The 20,871-nt window shown below is 43.0% G+C and overlaps 2 protein-coding genes across 4 annotated transcripts in view; both read left to right on the top strand.

Moving 5' to 3' along the window:
- Positions 1 to 1,410, top strand: part of lamb2l (laminin, beta 2-like) — a 53,056-nt gene extending 51,646 nt beyond the window's left edge. For both annotated transcript variants that reach the window (XM_019253238.2, XM_019253237.2), the window contains exon 35: positions 728 to 1,410. In XM_019253238.2, the coding sequence (XP_019108783.2) occupies positions 728 to 864 (137 nt within the window). In that variant the 3' untranslated portion in view covers positions 865 to 1,410. The remainder of the gene's footprint in view (positions 1 to 727) is intronic.
- A 3,531-nt stretch (positions 1,411 to 4,941) lies between these two features.
- The window catches only part of lamb2 (laminin, beta 2 (laminin S)), a 46,043-nt gene continuing 30,113 nt past the window's right edge, over positions 4,942 to 20,871 (top strand). For both annotated transcript variants that reach the window (XM_010746202.3, XM_010746203.3), the window contains exons 1-2: positions 4,942 to 5,100; positions 5,333 to 5,409. In XM_010746202.3, coding sequence (XP_010744504.3) covers positions 5,379 to 5,409 — 31 coding nt within the window. In that variant the 5' untranslated portion in view covers positions 4,942 to 5,100; positions 5,333 to 5,378. The remainder of the gene's footprint in view (positions 5,101 to 5,332; positions 5,410 to 20,871) is intronic.

Raw genomic sequence — 20,871 nt, 5'->3', positions numbered from 1 at the left:
ACAAAGGCTTAGGTAAGGTAGGTAAGTCCTGCAGCACAGTTCAGATACGATGGAGAGGTTCTGGTTCTGATGTTGTCCTGTGTCAGAAAAGCTGGTTATTGTCAGAATAAAACAGGATCAGTGAGAGGGTGAGTGTACAGATAGTTAATAGAATAAGCCACATACATCTGTCACATCTGGAGCAGCTTTTAACTGGGATATATTTGGGTGCTGTTAATGTGTTCTAAGAAACACTGAGAAACCGTTGCCTTATTGTAGTTGTAAACATCAGCAAATGTTTGACTTAAAGCCGCAAGGAACTTCTATTTTGTTCGTTCTGGCTCCCTCTGTGGACAAACAGCGGCATTGTTTTCACTGCCAGAAAAACTTTATAGAAGTTTATGTAGGCCATACAGAGACATCAGGACTTCACTTAGACTGTTTCATAAACAGTTACTAAATGCTCGTAGGACATTGTGATCAGTGTATCTTCCTGGTGCATCACTTTACATTGTTCCAGGTATAACAAGGTAACAGGAAACAATCTCAGACACCACACTCATGAAGACAAGATAGCAGGAAGTGGTGACTAAATCGTTAGTGTTGATTGGTCTGCATCTCGCCATGCCAACACCTTTAATGCTCTCTTGGTATTCTTATGTTTCCTGTGGATACTGGATCAACGTTCTGGTCCTCAGCTGTAGTTGTTACACGTATTAACTTCCTGCCTGACTCCCCACGTTTGCAGAACTGGAGAAAAAGTTCAGGAATAACGAGCAGAAGATGCAGAAGCAGCGCATGGAGCTGGACGAGCTAAAGGAGAACGCTACGATGGTGCGAGATGAGATCCGGGAACAAGTGCAGAAGTACAGTAGCTGTGTGTGAGGATGTTCACGTTCCATGTTTACCATTTGCTGCTGTAATCCAGAGACGACTGACGCTATGACTGGGACAGAGAAACTACACTACCCATGGAAGAAACGCTGCTTTGGTACCTCCATTCATAGTTCCAAGTTTTACACAATACCTGTCAAGTGTTATAACACAGAAATGCCTTCCTCTGTGCGTGTACTGTATCATTGTTTCCCAGACATGAACACTGTCCTGTATGGTGTTTATGTGTTTAAGCTCTTACAACAAGTGAAAGGCCTAACATGCGATGCTACAGGCCAGGGTCATTGATTTCATAAGTAATAAACAAAATAAATATATGTTATCAGAAATGTTATTTTCACCCAAAGTGCTTGGAAGATTCTGTGTGTATTTGCTGTAATTTGATCACATTAGTATAGTTTTTACAATATGCTGTTAAGCTATAAATAATGTTTTGTTTTTATTTTTATTACAAAGGAAACACAAATATTCTTATAAGCAAAATTCTGAGGTGAGATGATGGAGACAAATAAATCTGATACAGTTTATGTAAATTCATCACATCACGTTTCCTGTTTGTGTTATGCTGTGTGTACAATATTTGTAACTTTGGTTGTATTTGTATTTGTGTTGCATGTATTACACATTCGTTACAGCAGATATGTCGTTTCAATCCATCGTCACAAGGGGGCGCCTCGTACTCAGCACACAGTGTGCTCTGTCTGCTCTCTGTACCTCTGTCTGAGCTCATGGAGATGGAACTGTTCACAGTGCAGTATGTGAAACTCTCTGTAGTTGGGAAATGCAACTCCCTCACCTCACTGTCTCCGTCCTAGCATGAAAGAGAAACTATGGTGGACCCAAAAATGCCAAAAAGGCCTATTTCTTAGGTTCTATTTCCTTCTCCTCAGTCATCCAGGTCATCTGTCTTTCAGATCTATTTCCTTCTCCTCAGTCATCCAGGTCATCTGTCTTTCAGAAGAGTTATACCAGAGGCAAATGGACTTTGACTGAGTGGTGGAGAACCCCAAGTATATGTTTATTAATGCGCCATTAACAAAGCCATTGTTTCCGTTTGGTTTGTTAGTGTTTCTTGTTGTGACGAGTCTATAAAGCAGTCCAGCTGCTCCAGATTCACTCTTCTCTTCTTATACACTAATGAAAACATAGTTAAGCATATTATATGCAATTTCCGCTAAGACATTCTTGTTCAGTGCTCGGGCCCCCCTCCAAAATGTAAATCTGATGAGTTGTGAGATTCTATTCATATATTTGGACTTTTCTCAAACTGTTAAATAAAACCCTGTTAAAAGTTTAGAGGGTTAATAAATATGTCAAAATGTAAATTTAATATAATATTCATAAATATATTTTCTTTGATGTGTAATCCCCTGAAAACAAGAATCATCATGTTTTTGTTACTTTAAAATGGGACTTTTTATATCAGCACATGTAGCGGGTCAGACGGGTCCTCTTCCATGAAGTCCACCATGTTAAACCTGCGTGTTTCTACCGTAGCGCAGAACAGACAAACCAGACATTGGCTCTGGAGAGAGCATGTTTTGCAAGTTTTGCGGCCACTGTAGGTTCTCCTACATGCTTGGAGGGGAGGGTGAGGCGAGGGGTATTCAGTTCATACCACAGTCACACCGCTAATGTAAACATACTTACTCTCCACCACTGCTTTAGCATTCTATTTAGTATGTGTGTGTGTGTAGACAAGTGAAAACACCTGGGTGGGTGTGATGTGCACGATCTCTACATGGGGAAAATTGTTCCTAACCATGACGTCCATTAGCCATTTACCTGTAGGCTAAGACCACAGTATAGTAGCAGTGTAGTATAGTAGCAGTCTGTCTGCATCCATTCATTGCCCTCCTGTTCTCGGTATGAAGGAGCTGTGCTATTCTCTGTTGGCTTCTGGCACTGGATCCTGAGCTCTAACAAAGAGAGGCTGTCCTCCAGCCGCACAGGGAATGTGTAATATGACAGAGATTTACAGCAGGCTTTGTCCAAACACCTGTACACATCAGACATACTGTATGAGAGAGAACCAAAAGGAAGGACTTGTAAAGTGTTATGGATTGCATTATATATATTTAGTCAAAAAACCAGAAGCTGAAGTTTGAACTGATTTAATCAAACGTGAAGGTGTTTTTCTCTGGATGGAGTTGGCCTTTGTTTCCCACCGCATGGCTGTACGTCCTCCTCGTGGATGATCCCAAACACCTGTTGGATGAGCCTGATGTTTTGAGGTTGAGCAGGCAGTCAGTGGATCTGGGATCAGTGCGCGCTCGGTGGGTGTAATGAAAGGGAATCTAATCCGTCCAGCAGGGAGCGCGCATTCCTGCTCCCAGACACAGACGAAAGGCTCGCCGGAAAACATGCACTGGCTTTGTGGAGGGAAAACCTGCAGAGGAATCAACCCTTAATCTCATTTACTCACTGAATACCTGAATACTGTTCACATATCACAAATGTTTCTCATGCAACCTTTTTCTTTTTTTTGTCATTTATAAAAATATTACATGAGAAAATATTACTAATGATAATCTGATATTATTATAAAGACATGGCAGAGTGCCTGTAAGCTTTAGGCCCATACAGCTCATGTTTACTCAGCTTCATAACATGAGTGCATACAGTGTATACTTACATGTTGCCAATAGCAGTTCTGGTCAGACATTCACCACCTTCTCTATGTAGAATTCAGTCAACACTTTTTGTCTGTGAAAACTTACTGAGAGACAATAATGCTTCCTCCTGCATCCTTAAAGCCAACAATTAGTTGAATTTTCCACCCTGAACATCGAGTTCAACACAATTGCAAAATAATTGAATAACTAATAAGTGCTTCTACATCAGTCCATGGGGATGTAATAGTGATGGTGGTTCTCCAGTAACAGTATGAAATGTACGTATCCTCCCTTTTGGTGCATTTATGACAGCATTTTCTTCTTCTTCTTTGATAGACTGAGCACACTTTGAGCTTTTATATACTGCTGAATAAAATGTTCTGAAAGAATCACAAGGGTGCTCTGTAGTCCAGAGCTTTCTAGGTGACAGCAGCCACAGAAATGACGGCTAACCTTTGAGGAAGTTTCAGGACAATCCACAAAAAAAAAACACTGCCTGAGATGTCCCTTAACGGAAAATGTAATAATCAGGTATTGCAGTTTTTGCAGATGGTAAATACTGAATTTGTTGAAATGAATATACCAGTAGGATTTCTGGGGATATTCTTATATTCAAGTCACAGTACATTCACAGAGATGGCTCTCATACTGTCAATAATAATTCAATAAAGCTGTTGACTGTCTCCTGTCTCTGTAGTCAGTGATGTCGAGTTGTTCGACCGTCTGATTTTGTTTTACAAACAAACTGCAGACTTTTCATGTAAAATATGTAAATATATTACTGACACATTGCTCAAATCCATTAAATTCAGCTTGTAGGCCAGAGGCCTGAGATGAATTCTTAGCTTAAAGGGATAGTTCATGTTTTTTTGTGGTTGTTTGAGGTGCTTCTGCAAAGTCAGTGTGCTACTTACAGTAGACAGCAGTCAGCAAGCCAGTCAGTGCTGGCATAGAAGTAGAGCAAAGCACTGCTGTGGACAGTGTCATTACTAAAGAAAAATGTCATATCTGTGAGCATATTCTCACCACATTACCTTGCTGCAAGATCTGCAGTGTAATATGTGTGTGCATGGCTTAGGTGTAGGAATACCTGCAGGTCTGCTGTAGAGATAATGTAGCCCCAAAGGAAAGGAGGACCTGGCAGATGTTGCTGAAGTTTTTTAAAAGTGTTTCTGATCATCCTGTCCACAGCAGCGCTTTGCCCTACTTAACTTCCACAACTTGTGTTTGCTTCTCCAGACATGGGGCACACTGGCTGCTGTGTACTGTGGGTATCACACTGACTATGAATAAGTACATTAAACAACCCCACTTAAAAAAAAACACGAACTATCTCTTTAAACCTCACCTACCCACGTGGGGATTCGAACCTGCGACCACTCTGTCAGCGGCACCGCTCCTCACTCCCTCCTCCTCCTCCTCCCTCTCGCTCCGCTCCGCTCCAGGACTCCAGCCCGGGGTTTCCGACGCAGAGCCGCAGGAGTTGAGGACTCCTCATCGCAGTGAACGCTGCTCAGCACCGCATCTGTCCGGTAACTCCGCAGCAAGTGGACCGAGAGGGAGACCGGAGTCGTACACAAGAAGCCAGAACACCTGAACCAGGACCGGAACGGTGAGTGCAGTCTCTCTTTTGTGAATGAAAAGACCCCCAGAGTGGCCAGCTGACCACCGTTTGGTCCTCTGTGAGAGCGAGGATGTGTGTTTTTATTTATTTTTATGAACCGGTACACATTCAAAGAAACAAAAGAAAACTCAACAATAAAAAGCCAAACTTTGCAGCAACTTTGGACATGTCATGTTGTCTCACTTGTCTGTGTCTCTCATCCAACTTGTGCTCGCCGCAGGTCGCCTGCTGCCTCCCCCCCTCCCCGGGTTGATGCGCGCTCAGAGATGCGAGCCTCGCTGCTAACGCTCCTCTGCGGTAAGTCAGCCCGAGTTATCTGCTCCACGACCGCAGCCCTCAGAAGTGATGCAGTGAGCGGCTGTGAAGCCCTGCAGGTCACCGGGCTCCCTCTCTTTGATTAGTGTGTGGAAAACACGGAGCTCGTGTGAAGCTCGTGTTTTCTGGCTGCTTCTGTCCTTTACATGAACTTTTCTGCAGAAAAAAAATGATGGACTGAAAATGTCTTTTTAAAAACCTTTTGTCATCCTGCACTTCAAGTTTGATGTTTTTACTTTTCTTACACTTTGTTAGTGACAGTAACATCTCTGACTCTGTGTCAGTGCTGCCTCTGGTTCCCTGCTCGGAGATAAGATAGTTGGTGTTTCTTTTTTAGGGCCCCTGGTGACCTCTTTGGGTCTCCGGGGTCTGTCTGTCTGTCTCTCTCTGTTGGTGGGTGGGTGGTGTCTCTCTGTTTATGGTCCTCCTAAAACAGCCCAGCTGAATCCGCAAATAGAGGCGCCCACTCCACACCTCCACATCCAGCTCCAGACCTCTACTGGATGCGTGTGTGTCCATTGCTGCATGTGTTTGTGTGGTTGTGTGTGTGGGTGACAAATAAAGGTGCTGCTGGGAAATGAACATGTTTAAACTTAAATAACACACAGTGTCCGACAAAGTTTTCTTTTCTCTGGTTGCTCCGGAGCAAAGTGAATGTGTACTCCACATAATGAGTGAGCTTCAGATTGATCCGAGTAATGACCCTCAGTAAAACGCATTGTTCCCTGCAGCTGAAGACAATGGGCCTATTGCTCCAGTTAAAGTCTATTAGTGCCTGCTGTAGTGTCTGTGTTAGCACCCAGGGTGGGTGTCCCCACCCAGGGTGTCCGCCACTGATCGGCTCTTTATGATGGCTGACAAAGCTCCGAGGTGTTCTCAGGACACACGGCCACCCCGGCAGCTTCCCTCCTCACATCATAGACTAACACTAAGAATATGTAACACTGGTAATGCATTTGCATTTTTGAGGTGTTTTCCATGTTAGGTTCTGTTTGGTGGTATGCAACATATTTTTTGACGCTGCAGCTCATTGTCAATGCATCGACCAACAGAGCCACAGACTTCTGTGCATCAGTCAGGATTTATCAACATTTACATTGATAATACCTTTCCCAAGTATGCAGTCATTCATATTTAATGTCATCGAGGACTTTGAACTGAACTGTGAGGTACCGTAGATTCTACAATCATTTACACTAGATCTGCAACTAGCTGTAATTTTATTATCGAGTATTCAGTCCATAGTTTTCTCGATGAATCATTTTAGTCGGCTCCAGAATGTGTCAGAAAATGGTGAAGAATGTTGATCACTGTTCTTAAAGCCCAAGCTGACGTCAACGTCAGCCCAAAGATATTCAGTTTACTGCCGCAGAGGACGGAGGAAAGCAGAAAAGATTCATATTTTAGAAGCTCAAAGCAGAGAATTTAGAAGAGAGTAGATATTTGATCCCTCAGTTCTTTGTTCACTCAAGTTTTTACACACATAGGCCTGAAACACACACACACACACTCGCACACACACCCACACACAAAGAGCTCATAGACATGCAAATGTGGAGAGATGGTGTAGTGATGGGCAGCCACATAGCGGCACGCTGGGAGCAGTTAGTGGTTCGGTACCTTGCTCGAGGGCACCTTGGCAGCTCTCCAGCTATCAGTGCACCCTCCATACTTTGGTCCATGCTGGACTTGATCCGGCCACCCTCTGCTGCTTAAAAACAATTCCTCCATTGTCAAAATAGTTGACTGACGACTAGGGCTGCCACGATTAGTCGATTAGTCACGATTATGTCGGCAACTAATTTAGTAGTCGACGCATCGTTTTTTTTGTTTGTTTTTTACTTTGTTTTTCTCTCGAAACTGCGGCTGCAGCTTCCACTGCCGCGTCTGCCTTTCTGTCACATACACACCCACACCTACACACATGCGCAGTAGTAGTAATCAGCGTCAGGCCTGACTGTACCGTAAATGATACCATAACACAGACCTTCCAGGAATTCACGATGTTGCGATTTGCAACTTCAACGCAACTTCAGTGGATCCCCGTGAATTCAGGGCGGTGTTGCAATTTTAACCAATCACCACGATTTTTCCGCTACTTCCGCGCAGTCTGCCCGGGATTCAACTCGGCGGGTCAGGGACGGCCCCACGGTGTGGGAGGTTCCCCTCGTGGGACCTCTCCCCGGCGCTTGCTGGCCTCCGCCGGGCGCATTTCCTCCGCGGCGGCTCTGGGTCAGCATGAAAAGACTCATGGGCGAAGGTGGCTCACAGCTCCGTCCGCGAGCTTTACAGCGTCCGCCCACCCGCCCCTTTCCGGGACAGTCAATTTACGTATGATCCGATTAGTCGACTAATCGAAAAAATAATCGGTGATTAGTCGACTATCAAAATAATCGTTTGTGGCAGCCCTACTGACGACTGACTGATTGATTGTTCGTTGACAACTAATTCATGGTTGCCACTCTAATTTACACTGAAATGGCTTTGCAGCTAATATGGATAAGACTAAGATGAATATGTTATTGTGTTTGGCCACGCTCCACATATGAAATAGGTTGGTTCTATCTCGATTCAAAGCCCATTCATCTCTCAGATACATGTTTACAGTAAACTTTCTCTGAGAGTCAGCTGGAATCAAAAAAGACGGAGAAGGTCATCTACGTCACCTCCATGTCTGTGGAGGAAATAAGCTCAGGGTGCATAGGAGGAAAACCGGGGGAGGAAATGAGAGACGTGGATGTGTGTGTGGGGTGTTTCAGAGCGGAAAGGTGGACAAGCGTGTCCCATGCGAAGCGTGTGTGTTGTGTGCGTGTGTCCATAAACTTCATGCGCTGTCAATACAGAGGTGTAGAGCTGTCTGTTCACAATCCGGACACCTCTGAGCAAAAGCTCCAAGGTCAAGGGTCGTGTCCAAACCCCCCAGGTCAGAGACGGGGTCAATTAGTGTGTGTATAAATGTATGTATGTGTGTGTGTGTTTGAGAGAGTGAAAGGATCGCAGGGACAAAGGAAGCAGCAGTGCCTCCTCTCTTTTTCTTTTCACTTTCCATTCTTCTTAGCCAGGCTGTGGGGGTGGAAGGAGGACCTGTAGGAAGCTGGCCGTGTGTGTGTGTGTGTGTGTGTGTGCATCTGCAGAACTTTTCTTACAGCAATTTTAATTTTGAGCAAAACTCATATCAGTCCAAAGAGTACTGTACTTTTTTTTTTAAAGCACTTTGAGCAAAAGCACCATGATTATATAACTTTTTTTTTTTTTTATCAGTAATTACTTGCGTGTCGTTTTGCAAATGACTTTTCATGAAGCGATGTGATTAGGTTGAAGTGAGGGAGGGAGGGAGCTGCTCATTATTATTTTGGAAGTGTGGAGGAAGGCAGGGAGGATGGAAGGAAAACTTCACATGAAAAAGGATCTGGCTAAATCCTCTGTAAGTCATCTTTCTTAGAGGTTTGTGTGTGCAGGTTGTGTCAAACTATTGGTGTTTTTCTCAGATGTGTGTGTGTGTGTGTGTGGGCAGGTGAGGGCTGGCATTAGGCAGTGGGAGTAAGAGAGTGTGTTCCCGAGGCCTTTGTAAGCGACAGCCTCCGGAAATGTGCAGATACCAGAACAATGGTGCAGTAAAGCCTGCTAACCACCAACACTAGAGACAGAGAGAGAGAGGGTGAAAAATTAGAGGGAGAGGGAGAGGGAGGGAGGGTGAAAGAATCAGGACAAAGAGAAAAGAGGGAGAGAAAGACTTTAGGCACACGGGGAAGGGGTGGGGAGAGAGAGAGAGGGAACAGGTTTGTTTCTGTGAAAGGACGGTGAGTTAGGTTTCCCCGTCCTGTTGGCAGGGGCTTTTCTGGATGAAAGGAGGAGGTGGAGATAGAGGAGGAGGACTTGAGGGGGAGGATGAAGGGGCAGGCAGGGAGGGAGGAGGAATGGGAAATGGAGATGGTCTCATTAAAAACAATGAGGTGGCTGGTGCTGTGGTGAACCTGAGGGGAGGTGAACGTGTTGGTGAAGAAAGTCATCCGGGCGACGAGTGAAGCCACTGTGAACATCTAATTAGACACATTACATAAACAACGTGTTTGTACTCACTGATGAAACACAATAAAAGACAGAAAGCAGCACAGGTGAAATTGATGTTGGATTTAATTTAGCTGCTTCCGTTTCAATGTCCTGCTTTTGTGTCTCCGTCCACTCCTTCCTCTTCACGTTCTCAGTTAACGTGTAGAAAAGTTTTATTTCCTGTTTCCACTGAGGACATTTGACTTTGAATGAAAGTATTTACTCTTTCTCCATCCATTACCTGTGGCTGCTCGTACACCCAGGACATACAACAATTATCCAGCAAACAGAAATGCCATATTTCCATCATGTTTGGGATCATTTTTTCCATCATTTGTCTGAAGCTTGTTGTAATGATGTCATCTTGTATGTCATCTTGATGAGCTCCTAATATTTCACAGTAGTGGATAATAAACAAACAAACGACATTCTGCAGTTTGATTCTGTGTTTTCTACATCTGTATAGAAACTTGACTTGTGGCTTACCGGGACGCTTGAACAGAATTATTAATGTTATTAGTAACACCAGTCCTGCAATGACAAGTCAACGACAACAGCTGTCAAACGACAGCTTCTTAATAAATAAAATAAATCCCCAGTAGAATATTTGATCATAGGTTTAATTAGTGTTAAAAATACAGCTGTTATATGTTGGTTTAACAGAAACTATTAATAAAATTAGAATAAATAAATCCGACCGGTGATGTGTGAGGAACAGCTGGCAAAAAGTTCACAATCGCTCTCTAAAATGTAGCCAGCCGAGCGTTTATCTCCTGACCAAAGACACGTCAAGACAAAGTAAACCCAGGTTAAGAGCAGGGACATGGACATCTTATCATTAATAAATGTCATGGTTCACACAGTGAGTCAGGGTATGTGAGTTTCAAACAGTGGACTTATTGATTTTTATTGCTACAGGCCACAGACCTGTTCTAATAACAGGCCCTGTTATACGGCTTTTAAAAAGCACTCTCAGACACCTCCACACCTCTAATTATCTAATGGCAGACAAGCAACAATTACAGCACGACGCTGCAGCATGTCAGGATGGAAGGAGGAATAAGGAAGGAAGGAAGGCAGGGACAAAGAGAGGAAGGACGAAAGTAGGGAAGGATGCAATTAATGTGATAATTATTTCCTCGAGATGTTTCTGATTCAGATTGTGTTTTTGTCTGGAAGCCCTGTAATCACACACAGACACACACACACACACAGACACACATATACACACATCAGCTTCATCAGCTTGTAAATGTAGACCAGCTGGCGTCATACAGAATGATGTGTGAAAGAGCAGTATTGGGTAGTCTGTTGTCGATGTGTGTGTGTGTGTGTGTGTGTGTGTGTGTGTGTGATGGGTCAGGTCCTTGTCAATACACACTTTTAGGGTGTCTGGTTGATAATACACATACACACTGATGAGTTTAGAGCTGGTGTTGGGTTAAATTAGAAATACTTTATTAATCCCTGAAGGGAAATTGTGTTAAGGCTGGCAGCTATCTTGCTCGCGCCGACCATTTCTTAAGAAAATGCAGTTACAAAATACATACGACATTCTACAATGGATTGGATTACATGACGTGTCTTTTTCGTTGGATCACATTACATCATAAACATGCTTATCTAACAGTTTTATATGTCAGTCTACGCTTGTCAAACATTATGATATCATGGCTTTGGTCACCATAACAAAAGAATCGTGTTAACCTTTCACTGGCAGAGATTTGAGAGATGAAAACTTTGTTAGTTAGTTGAACAACTAGCTTAGTTTGCCTTGTTACCTTGGACGTATATGCCTATTAGACTGTCATTACATGAGCTAATTTCTGTGTTCTCAGTCTGACTCAGTCAAACATGTCAATGATTTATGTAATGACGTTTAGGAGGTTTGTGCTGCTCGTCCTGATTTTCATTCTTCCACGTTTTTACATTGAGGTGACACATGCATAGATAGCATGACTCCATAGTCCACAATTATGAGAAAGGACCTACTGGAAGTACTGTATTAAAAGACTACTATTACTACTACTATTTACTTCAAATCACTTCATATCACAGCTAAACATTTTGCACACCATACTACTCTACTGTCAATTGTGTCTATCATTGCAGGCTGCCATATTACCATATGATGGTAAAATCAACTAGCACACTGTAGAGACTATGACTTAAATGTACCCCAGCATTTACAAATCTAGATTTAATGAATACACAGCATGAGCTAAGTTTTGAATGTACTAAATGATTTTTATATCACACAGAAATGATTTTTTTAGAAGTGTAGTAAAAACGTGACGCACTTACATGGTCCTGTCATCTCATCTAAGCTCTGCAGATACCTGGAGAGACACGAGAGGAATCTTTAGGGCTGACAGATTTGTTTTCTCTTTCTGCTGGTTCCTCTCTCAGGGGAACCGCAGGGTCATCATCAGTTCAAATCAAAGTTTAAAACATGACTTCACACACAAACACACATGCAGGACTCCCCTGTGTGTTCTAAATTATACTCAGACGATGTGACCCTTGCCTTTGGCCACACAGAGCTTAGCCTCTGTTCTCTTAGACAGGAAAGCAATTTCAACATTTAACAGTACGACACAATATAATTACCGGTATGTAATTAAGTTCAATTCTGGTCAGGGGTATACATGCGAGCATTCATAATGCACTCACATGTACACAGTCAGGAACACACCCATTAGACGTAAAAGTATTTGTAATTGCTCACAACTGCACCCATGCATTAGCTATTATCAAACGACAGCAGTGCGCACACGTCACAAACACACATGCAAACACACCACATGCACGTCTCAACTAATGACAAGTCCCACGTGGGCTGTAGTTTTCTCTGAGCTTTCCCCCTAAATGTAGCCAGATTTCCTCCATCAGAGACTCTGATTAGCACCTCCACTGAACACATCTGCACCCAGCAGTGCTCTGCATCTCCCCGAGCAGCTGCTGAGCACCAGGCCAAACACACAACATCCTAATCACTAACCAAACTTCTTGAGTAATTGATGGACAAGCTGGTCGACCGACAGGCTGTACCCAACATCTGTCGACCATGTGTGCCTCTTATCTGGTAGATGTCTTGAGCTTCAGGCAGCATGGCAGGCTCTGTGTGGACGGTAGCTCGTTTTGTATATTGATACAATGTACACTGTTGCACCACTGTTTGTACCTAGGATGCCAGTTTTTATACCTAACCACCAGCAGCATTTAAGGATAGTTCTGAGGTTTATTTTGAAATTTTCAAAGATGACTTGAGGATACAAACTCACAACCACCTGATCAGAAGCTTGCATTTTCCCAGACAGACTATTAGAAATGTTGCTGGCAGAAGAACGATAGGCAGTGAACGTGCTTTACGTGTCTGCTGTAGTTAAGAACAAACATTGTTCTGTCCATCCAGCTCCACTCGCCACCGTCCACCTGTTGCTGAAGATATTTCCTCTCCAACACGGGGTGATTCAGACGTCTCCGGGATGGCACAGGAATGTGAATGTCTCCTCCAGTGGGACCAGCTGTCTCCCAGTGACATGCCTTGTTAATCTAACAGCCTGTGTAATGGCCAGCGTCTGGCCACACTCACTAAAGCGCTCTGTCTGATAGACAGCCAGGCAGACGGTCAGTTCAGAAACAGCAGAGGAAGAGTCAAAGATAAAATATATAACGAATGCAGTCCAAATATTTGGAAAATGACATATAGCATATTATGTGTGTATGTATGTGTGTATATATATATATATATATATAATTTGATTTCATCTATATTCAATACATATGATTCAAAAAGATCCAACACAATGTGAAGAATAGAGCAATGATTCTTATTCATAAAGCTTATTTAAAGCGATGAACTTAAAAGGTTATGAGGTGCATATTTTTAAACCTACATGGAGACTGTTCTGTAGTCTGGAGACTTGAAAACTAATTGCAGCATCACCGTGGGCTTTAGTTTTAGACCAGTTAATGGAAGAGAATAGAACACATCAATCTTTTTGATGAGCTGCTCCTTCAAATCCAACAAGGGGAATTTGTGTTGCAGTATTTTGGACCAGTTGTAGCTGTTTGGTTGGATTCTTTGGAAGGCCTGTAAACAGATCATTAAAGTCAGTGAGATGAGTGTAATATGCGATCAATGAAAGAAATGGCAGTGTTCTTGTAAGATGCAAAGTGTGGTTGTTTCTTTTGGCCTGGTCCTTTTCCGTTTCCAAAAACTGAAGATTTACAAGAATATTGAAAAGATTTCAGAAATAGAGCTGTGTATCATCTGCAAAGCAATGGAAACAGATGCTTGCTTTGTGTTTGATAGACCTAAAGGGCAGCATGCAAAACCAAAATAAAACACTTAAAATGGGACCCAGGTCTGAACCTTGGGGTACACCACAATAAATATTTACAGGACTCCCTGGACAACTACGGTGTTTTATCTATTCATTTAAAGCTAATAGCCAAACCATCAGTGGTATTAGAAACAGATATTGCTGCACACTTGACGTAGGAATGTCAACTATTCTTTAATATAGCTTCTTCATCATTAAAAAGCTATAGTCTAAATAATATATGACATGAAGGTCAGCAATCATTTTTTAAAGCAAAGCCCTAGAAGCTGATTAAGGAAGGGAGGATGAAAGAAGTGAGGAAGGTGAACGGCAGGGCACAGAGGGGAGTCAGAGCTGCTGGGGTGCAGTGGACACTGGAGGCAGGAGCCGAGTAATAAAGAAGTGAGGAGGGAGGAGAACAGCTGGATGTTTGGCTGTGGGAGTTGACCATCCGTCAGCTAAGTGAAGAGCAAAGAGAGGACGGAGGAGCAGAGGGAGAATGTAAACTCATTAGCTAGGAGGAGTTAAGTATAAAAGGCTGTTGACTTTTCTTCGCCTGGGTTTCAACTCTCTGATGGCGTTAAATGTATCTGTGCCGCCTTCCTGTCCCACACTCACTCAGGTCAGGTATGCAGCCTGTGCTAAAATGATGCTATTCTTGTCCACTCACTGTCGTAGGCGAGCTGATATTGGATCTGCTGTCATTTTAATATTCTTGCCCATGTGTTGTGTTTAAGTCTCAACGCTCCTCCTGTCTGGGCAAATGTGTGTGCGAGTGTGTCTGTGTGTGCTTTCTTGTCCATCTGTTTGTTCATTTGTCTTGGTTTCCTCCATTGTTTACGCTGCTAAATGTGACAGCAAACTGTGTCTCGCCAGCCGGTTCTGGTGGAATGTGTCACGTTGATGTCACATCCCACCCTGCCCAACACAGATAGCTGGAAGAGTTACTCTGTGGGATTAAATGAATACAGAATGGCAACAAAGAAAAATCCAACTAAAGTAAGTAGGAATCTGGGCCACCATGAGTCTCCAGAACAGCTTCAATCCTCCTGTTTGTCATTGAGTCCCTGAATCATTCTTCCAAAATATATTACCTCATCAGGTGTTGCTGCTTATGATGGTGTTTGAAAATGTTGTCTGATGTCGGCCCAAAATCTCTCAAAGGTGGAAAATATGCATGTTCACTTACTCACCATGAGGCAATGATAAGATTTATATGATAGATAGATAGAATACTTTTTTGATCCCTGAAAGAAATTCTTTCGTTGCAGCAGCATTACAAGTAACACAGTAACATAGAACACTATATACAGGCATGAGGTAAAAATGGTGACATAGTATAAATAGAATAAACTCTAAAGGAGGAAGAACATATGGTTCTACTTCTAAAAATATATATACATAAGAAAAATATACATGTGGACAAATGTGCATTGTGAAAAAACTTGAGAGGATGAGTCTCCTCTCTCTGCACAAAGATATAACAGTTGGTAGGAATGACTTCCTGTAGCAGTCCTTTTTACAGTGGAGCTGCAGGAGTCTCCGACTGAAGCTGCTCTGTTGTCTTAGCAGGAGGTCATGCAGTGGATGGGAGTTGTTGTCCATAATACTGAGCAGTTTGTGGAGCATCCCTTTTTCACTGTCATATATGTATTCTAAATATGACACATAAATATATGATGCATCCAGCAGCTTAGCACAAAGAGACAGGAGGATGTTGTCATCTAACTCTTGGCATAAAGGGAAAAGGATGATGTAAGGCACCCAGCTATAGCACAGCACATGACATTTACCGTTATACAGTGGTAGATAGACAGGAGGAAACTTTTGTAACAGTTTGTCCTTTAATTCAGACAGAAGTGGATAGAACCAGACACTCTTTTTTTAGTCAGCAACACTATAATGGGACACAAAAGTCTGTGTTTACACAGCCATCAGTGAACTGTTCAGTATTTGAAATGGATTTATGAGAATCATGAACAAGTGAAAGTGTATGGTTTAGAAATGGTTTTAATGATGTGTGGGTGGTTCTGAGCCTCCACTCTCCTGTTTATGTTCACCTTAGCTGGTAAACTATCGATAACAAGGCTGTCCTTCATGTTTCCACAGAGCACACTGGTCTAATCAAAGCTGTTTTACTATTTTAGACTGAAACCAGCATGATCCAGGTTAATGGTCACGTGACACTGACGCCTGACCCAGTTCAGAGAAATCACAAAGCTTGTCATCTATCCTTGAATCAAAACATTAAATCTGTCCTAAATACATGACGTAACAAAACATATAAAATGTATTTTTATTGGTGAGTAAGATTCAGAATACAGACTGAAGAGAATATGCAGATTCATGACACGCAGCTAAGGGCAGCAGATTGAAATCTAACCCTGCCCGTTGCAGTAAGGACTCATGTAAGGTGCATGATCCACCAGGTGAGTGACCGGGGAGCAACACACACTGTGTGTTTTTGACGCAGCCTCAGTCTGGGTTCTGTAAAAAGGCAGCATCATCACCTGTTGATGAAACGTGATGAGACGCCATTATCTTCAAGCATAACAGTGTTCAGAGATATCTCAGTAGTTTGCTGAAGAAGCACTAATGGTTAGAACTGTACTTTATTATCATACTTTATGTGTACTTTACACAAGAAGAAGCCTCAAGCATGAGGGCTCAAATCATCTAAGTAGCTACTGACATAGTCCGTCATGCAGGACAGATAGACCAGTTTTTCTTTTTGCATCACATGCAACAGCTTTTTTTTTTTTTTAAAGTGGATTTTGTCACATTCTGCCAACTGAGGCACTTTCTTAAAAACTTTGCTGCACTCTTGCACACTGTCGCTTCTGTTTACTGAGAGCACAGAGGAAATCAAAAGTGGGGATGAAAGCCAGGAATAAAAGCAGAGCTCACCTAGGGGAGGGCATGAAGCTCGGATGCCCTGCAGACGTCTCTCTGACAGTTAAAGCATTGCCTCATGTGGAAGACTTGTTGGCTTCGAGTCAGATTTCACTGTCCTTTGGCCTGAGCGTGACGATATCATGCCTTTTTTAACTGTTAGCCGAGAATAGGTCAACAACAGTGTGCTGCCACAGTAATATACATGACTTCCAATGAAAAGCTTGTCACCTATGTGATGCTGAAAGCGGCTTATTAATGAACCCTCAATGTCAGATGCAGGCATAACAAGTTGAATAGTGCACAATATGGTGCGGGGCTAGAGTGCATGGCCTGCTGTTACAGGCTAATGGCTGGTTGAACAGCAGTGCTTTGTGAGCTGAGATGCCCCAACGACACCCCCGCTTACACACACACACACACACACACACACACACACACACACACCAACAGCACCACCACAGCCCCCTTCTCTTCTCTCAGCTGTCAGCCTGCATTCCTCTCTGCCTCTCCATTTATGGCTACAGAGAAAATGAAGGAGGAAAAAAAAAACTCTGACGTCCAATCAACCGCTGCGTCACCTCCATGCTCAAAGCTACAGTATTAACTTTTCACTTAAAAGCAGAGAGAGGAGCGTAAGTCATTCTTAAAACTTCCCCTCGTCTGGTCAACCGCCTGCCCACTGTTCACTCACACTGATGCATGGCATCTGGAAAGACACCGCAGGCCTGAAAACAGCTGACCAAAATAGAAATGCTGAAGCCACAGACTGATTGCTGTTGACTAGTACTAATAATCAGAACACCATCAAGCAGCTGCTTTACAGGCTAAATGTTTCAACTTGTATCCACAGCAAAACGCACTAAACATGCCATGACAACGTAAATACAGTTTCAGGCAAACTTGCAGATTTAAAGGAATAGTTTGACATTTTGGGAAATACACTTAAAGGTCCAGTGTGTAAGATTTAGAGGGCTTTATTTAGAGAATATCGAAAAAAAATTACACAATATTTGTGAGTGTATAATGAAAACTGTGTTTTGTTACTTTAGGAGTAACAAAACACCTGCAGTGTCATATCTACAGACACTGCAGGTGTCATGTGGTTCAGCAATGATTCTACAGTAGCCCAGGATGGACAAACCAGATGCTGCCTTTGGTATCTTTGCACGGTTTGTGGCCACTGTGGTTTCTCATCCATGCTAGCGAGGAAATGGTGAGGCGAGGGAGTTGCAATCCGCAACTACACCGACTACTAAATCCTACACACTGGTCCTTTAACACATTCATACATACACACTTTCTTACAGAGGGCTGGATGAGATGACAGCGTGTTGCATATGAAAAGAGCCAGCAGATTGACCACAGTAGACTGTGTTGACAGTCTAATCTTTCCACACGGTCACATTTTTTGACTTTTTCATCATATTCTGTATGTATAGCTCTGCAGTTTAGTTCAACCTCTACACTATAATATATCATCACTTGCTCACTGCACTGTAAAGTGTCCACCAAATGATAGATCTTCTATTCATTGCTCCTCCATGCCTCCCTCCCTTCACTGTGTTGTCCTTCCCTCCCTGGTTTCCATCAAGGCTGCAGTGGTCTGATCTCTGTCAGCTATACGAGCCATGAAGGCTGTGACATCACTCCGCCCGGCCTGTTCGTTTCAGCCTCAGCGTGAGAGTAACAAGAGGTGCATCACCACACGGAGAGCGTACATGATTTATCATTAATAAAGTGGATCTGGGTTGAAGCACACAGCGGTGTAGTTGTTTACACATGTCCACCTTTTTATTTAGCGCCTTCCACAGTGTCATAAAAAGTGAAGTGCAGTCACTGTGCCGTGTCTTCATGGAGTGTGCTGATGTCAGCTCAGCCTGTGCTGCGAGCTGAGGTGTGAAGGCTGCGCGGCAGACAAACAAACACAGACAGAAACACCGAGAGATAAAAGAACAACAAGAAACCCAGTGATTACACAACACATCAGACGTCTGCTGCGCTCCTCCTGCCCGCCCTCCTCACACAAAAACCTTTGAGTGCGTGCCAATAATTTCCAGAACACGTATCAAGTTGTGTCTCGGTGAGTCTTCCCGCTGTCTCCACAAAGCCTCAATGCTGCGTGTCCCCGTCAAATCAGCCATCTGACATACTGTTTGTGCACTCTTCCTCTCTGTCAGAGTCAGATAAAGGAGAAGGGAACAGTCCCATTTCATCACAGGCCATCATGTCAGTCTGCGCTGATAATGATAAATGTGAAGCAGCTCACATTGTTACCTTATATTTGAACAAATCCTCTAATAGGTGTCTTTTGTGTAGTCAACAAGCTCATGCTTGATGCTTCCATTCACTCGAAAGTTGGAGCATATGTACAAGGTGATGTGGTGGTTAGGTGTCAATTATGTGCCCACTGAATCGTGACTAATAACACTGTAACTATGAACAGTGCACAGACGCACAGGTGCATGTGTGGGTCTCCGTGCTGAAGGCGTGTGTGTGTGTTTGTGACCTGCAATAAGTTAACCTGATCTCTGTTTGTTGCTCATATGCCTGGCACCAACCTGAGACTTGTCCGGATGCCGGGCAAACACAGCTTCCTCTAGAGTGAGTGTCAAGATTGTGTGTGTGTGTGTGTGTGTATGTGAAATCTTTCTCCACACTGTTCCCAGCTCCATATCTCCAGTACGGCTGGCTACTGTCTTTGTCTACCTTAATCAGTGAGCGTAGGCCTGCAGAGAGCTACAGCAACCTGCCTGTACGCTTGTCAGCAGCAAAAAAAGTTACTCACTAGTGTACAGCGTGTGGGCAGCAACCAGTTATGGAGACAGCTGACATCATGGCAGGCTCACGCTGTTAAAATTTGTTCAGTGACAGTCTATTAATATTCTTGAAGTCTACAAGTGAAGGACAGGCACCTTTTGTCACTCAATATGTGCTGGGTCTTTCGACTTAAAAAAAAAATAGCGCTGTCGCAGTGGTGGAACTGACTGTGGAGGGAGTACTGTAGATGTACAAGATGAAAGTTTCTTCTTCATAGAAAATTTGGATTTCTTTACTCAAGGTTTTGAACTCAGAGTTTTTAGTCTTAACATGAATTTAAAGAGGCTTTCAGATGCTGAAAGTTACAGACTGTCATTTAGTCCTTTCAAACTTGTAGGATGAAGTCATTTAGAAACATTTTGTCACCAATGTGATGCTAAAAGCATCTTGTGCATGATGGGACTTTTTGTGCCCATTTAAGAGTTAATAAGAACACAAATTCTAGATAAATTATTATCAAAGAGGGTAGCAGCAAACAAAAAATCTATGTAGTGCTAAATTAATATATTTTTATGTTTTTAAAAAAAATTCTCTATGTAAGTGCTCGAAACCACAAAAACCTCTCACTCATTTCATCATCTCACTTTCCTCCATGAGATGAAATTCAATTACATTTTTTTAGCATGTACCATGACGGTATAAAGAATGGATGCCGTATGCGTCACCCACAGGTTTCTCTGGCTGCTGTCATGTTGGCGGTCAGCAAAGAAATCCTTCTTGGACTTAAAGTGGGCCTTATGACGCCTGGGTGCTCAAACAAGCCATTTGTAATGGCACCTACCTGTCAATCAAAACGTCCACGCTGGTACTTCTGCTTAACTTTAAGCCTTAATATAATTTGAACAGGTGAGTTTTTTAAACATTCACCCTCAGTACAGTTGTGATGAGTGGGGAAATTAGCTATAGAGACCAAAACTGTTTTTTGTACCAGGCTGTAAACATGTTGGACATTTGAACATGGGGACTTATGGAGACTGACTCGTTCTGTAGCCAGCCTCAAGTGGCCACTTGAGGAACTGCAGCTTTTGGCTCTTCTGTAGAGGCTTCACCTCACAGCCATGGAGGTTGCCACTTGGCCTGTACTAGCTACCTTACTTATAGAAGCTAACTTGATGATTGCCAGCTTGACGTCCAAACTCTGTAGCAATTGGCAAAAGTAGTCTCACTACCAAAAATAGCAAGCTGGCTGATGAAGGGCAGAACTCAGCGTTCATTTTTTTTATCTTGTGGGGAATGTGAATATAAACCCTGTTTTCCAGAGCCTGTTGAATTTGATCTACAGTGTGGGGGCTGTTGGCTCCTACAGGTTGCTATGTAGACTGTATGGGGAGGATTAAAAACACCTGTTGTGGAC

Source organism: Larimichthys crocea, chromosome XV (assembly GCF_000972845.2).
Source record: "Larimichthys crocea isolate SSNF chromosome XV, L_crocea_2.0, whole genome shotgun sequence".
NCBI lineage: Eukaryota > Metazoa > Chordata > Actinopteri > Sciaenidae > Larimichthys > Larimichthys crocea.
This window is presented reverse-complemented; position numbering and strand designations above follow the sequence as displayed.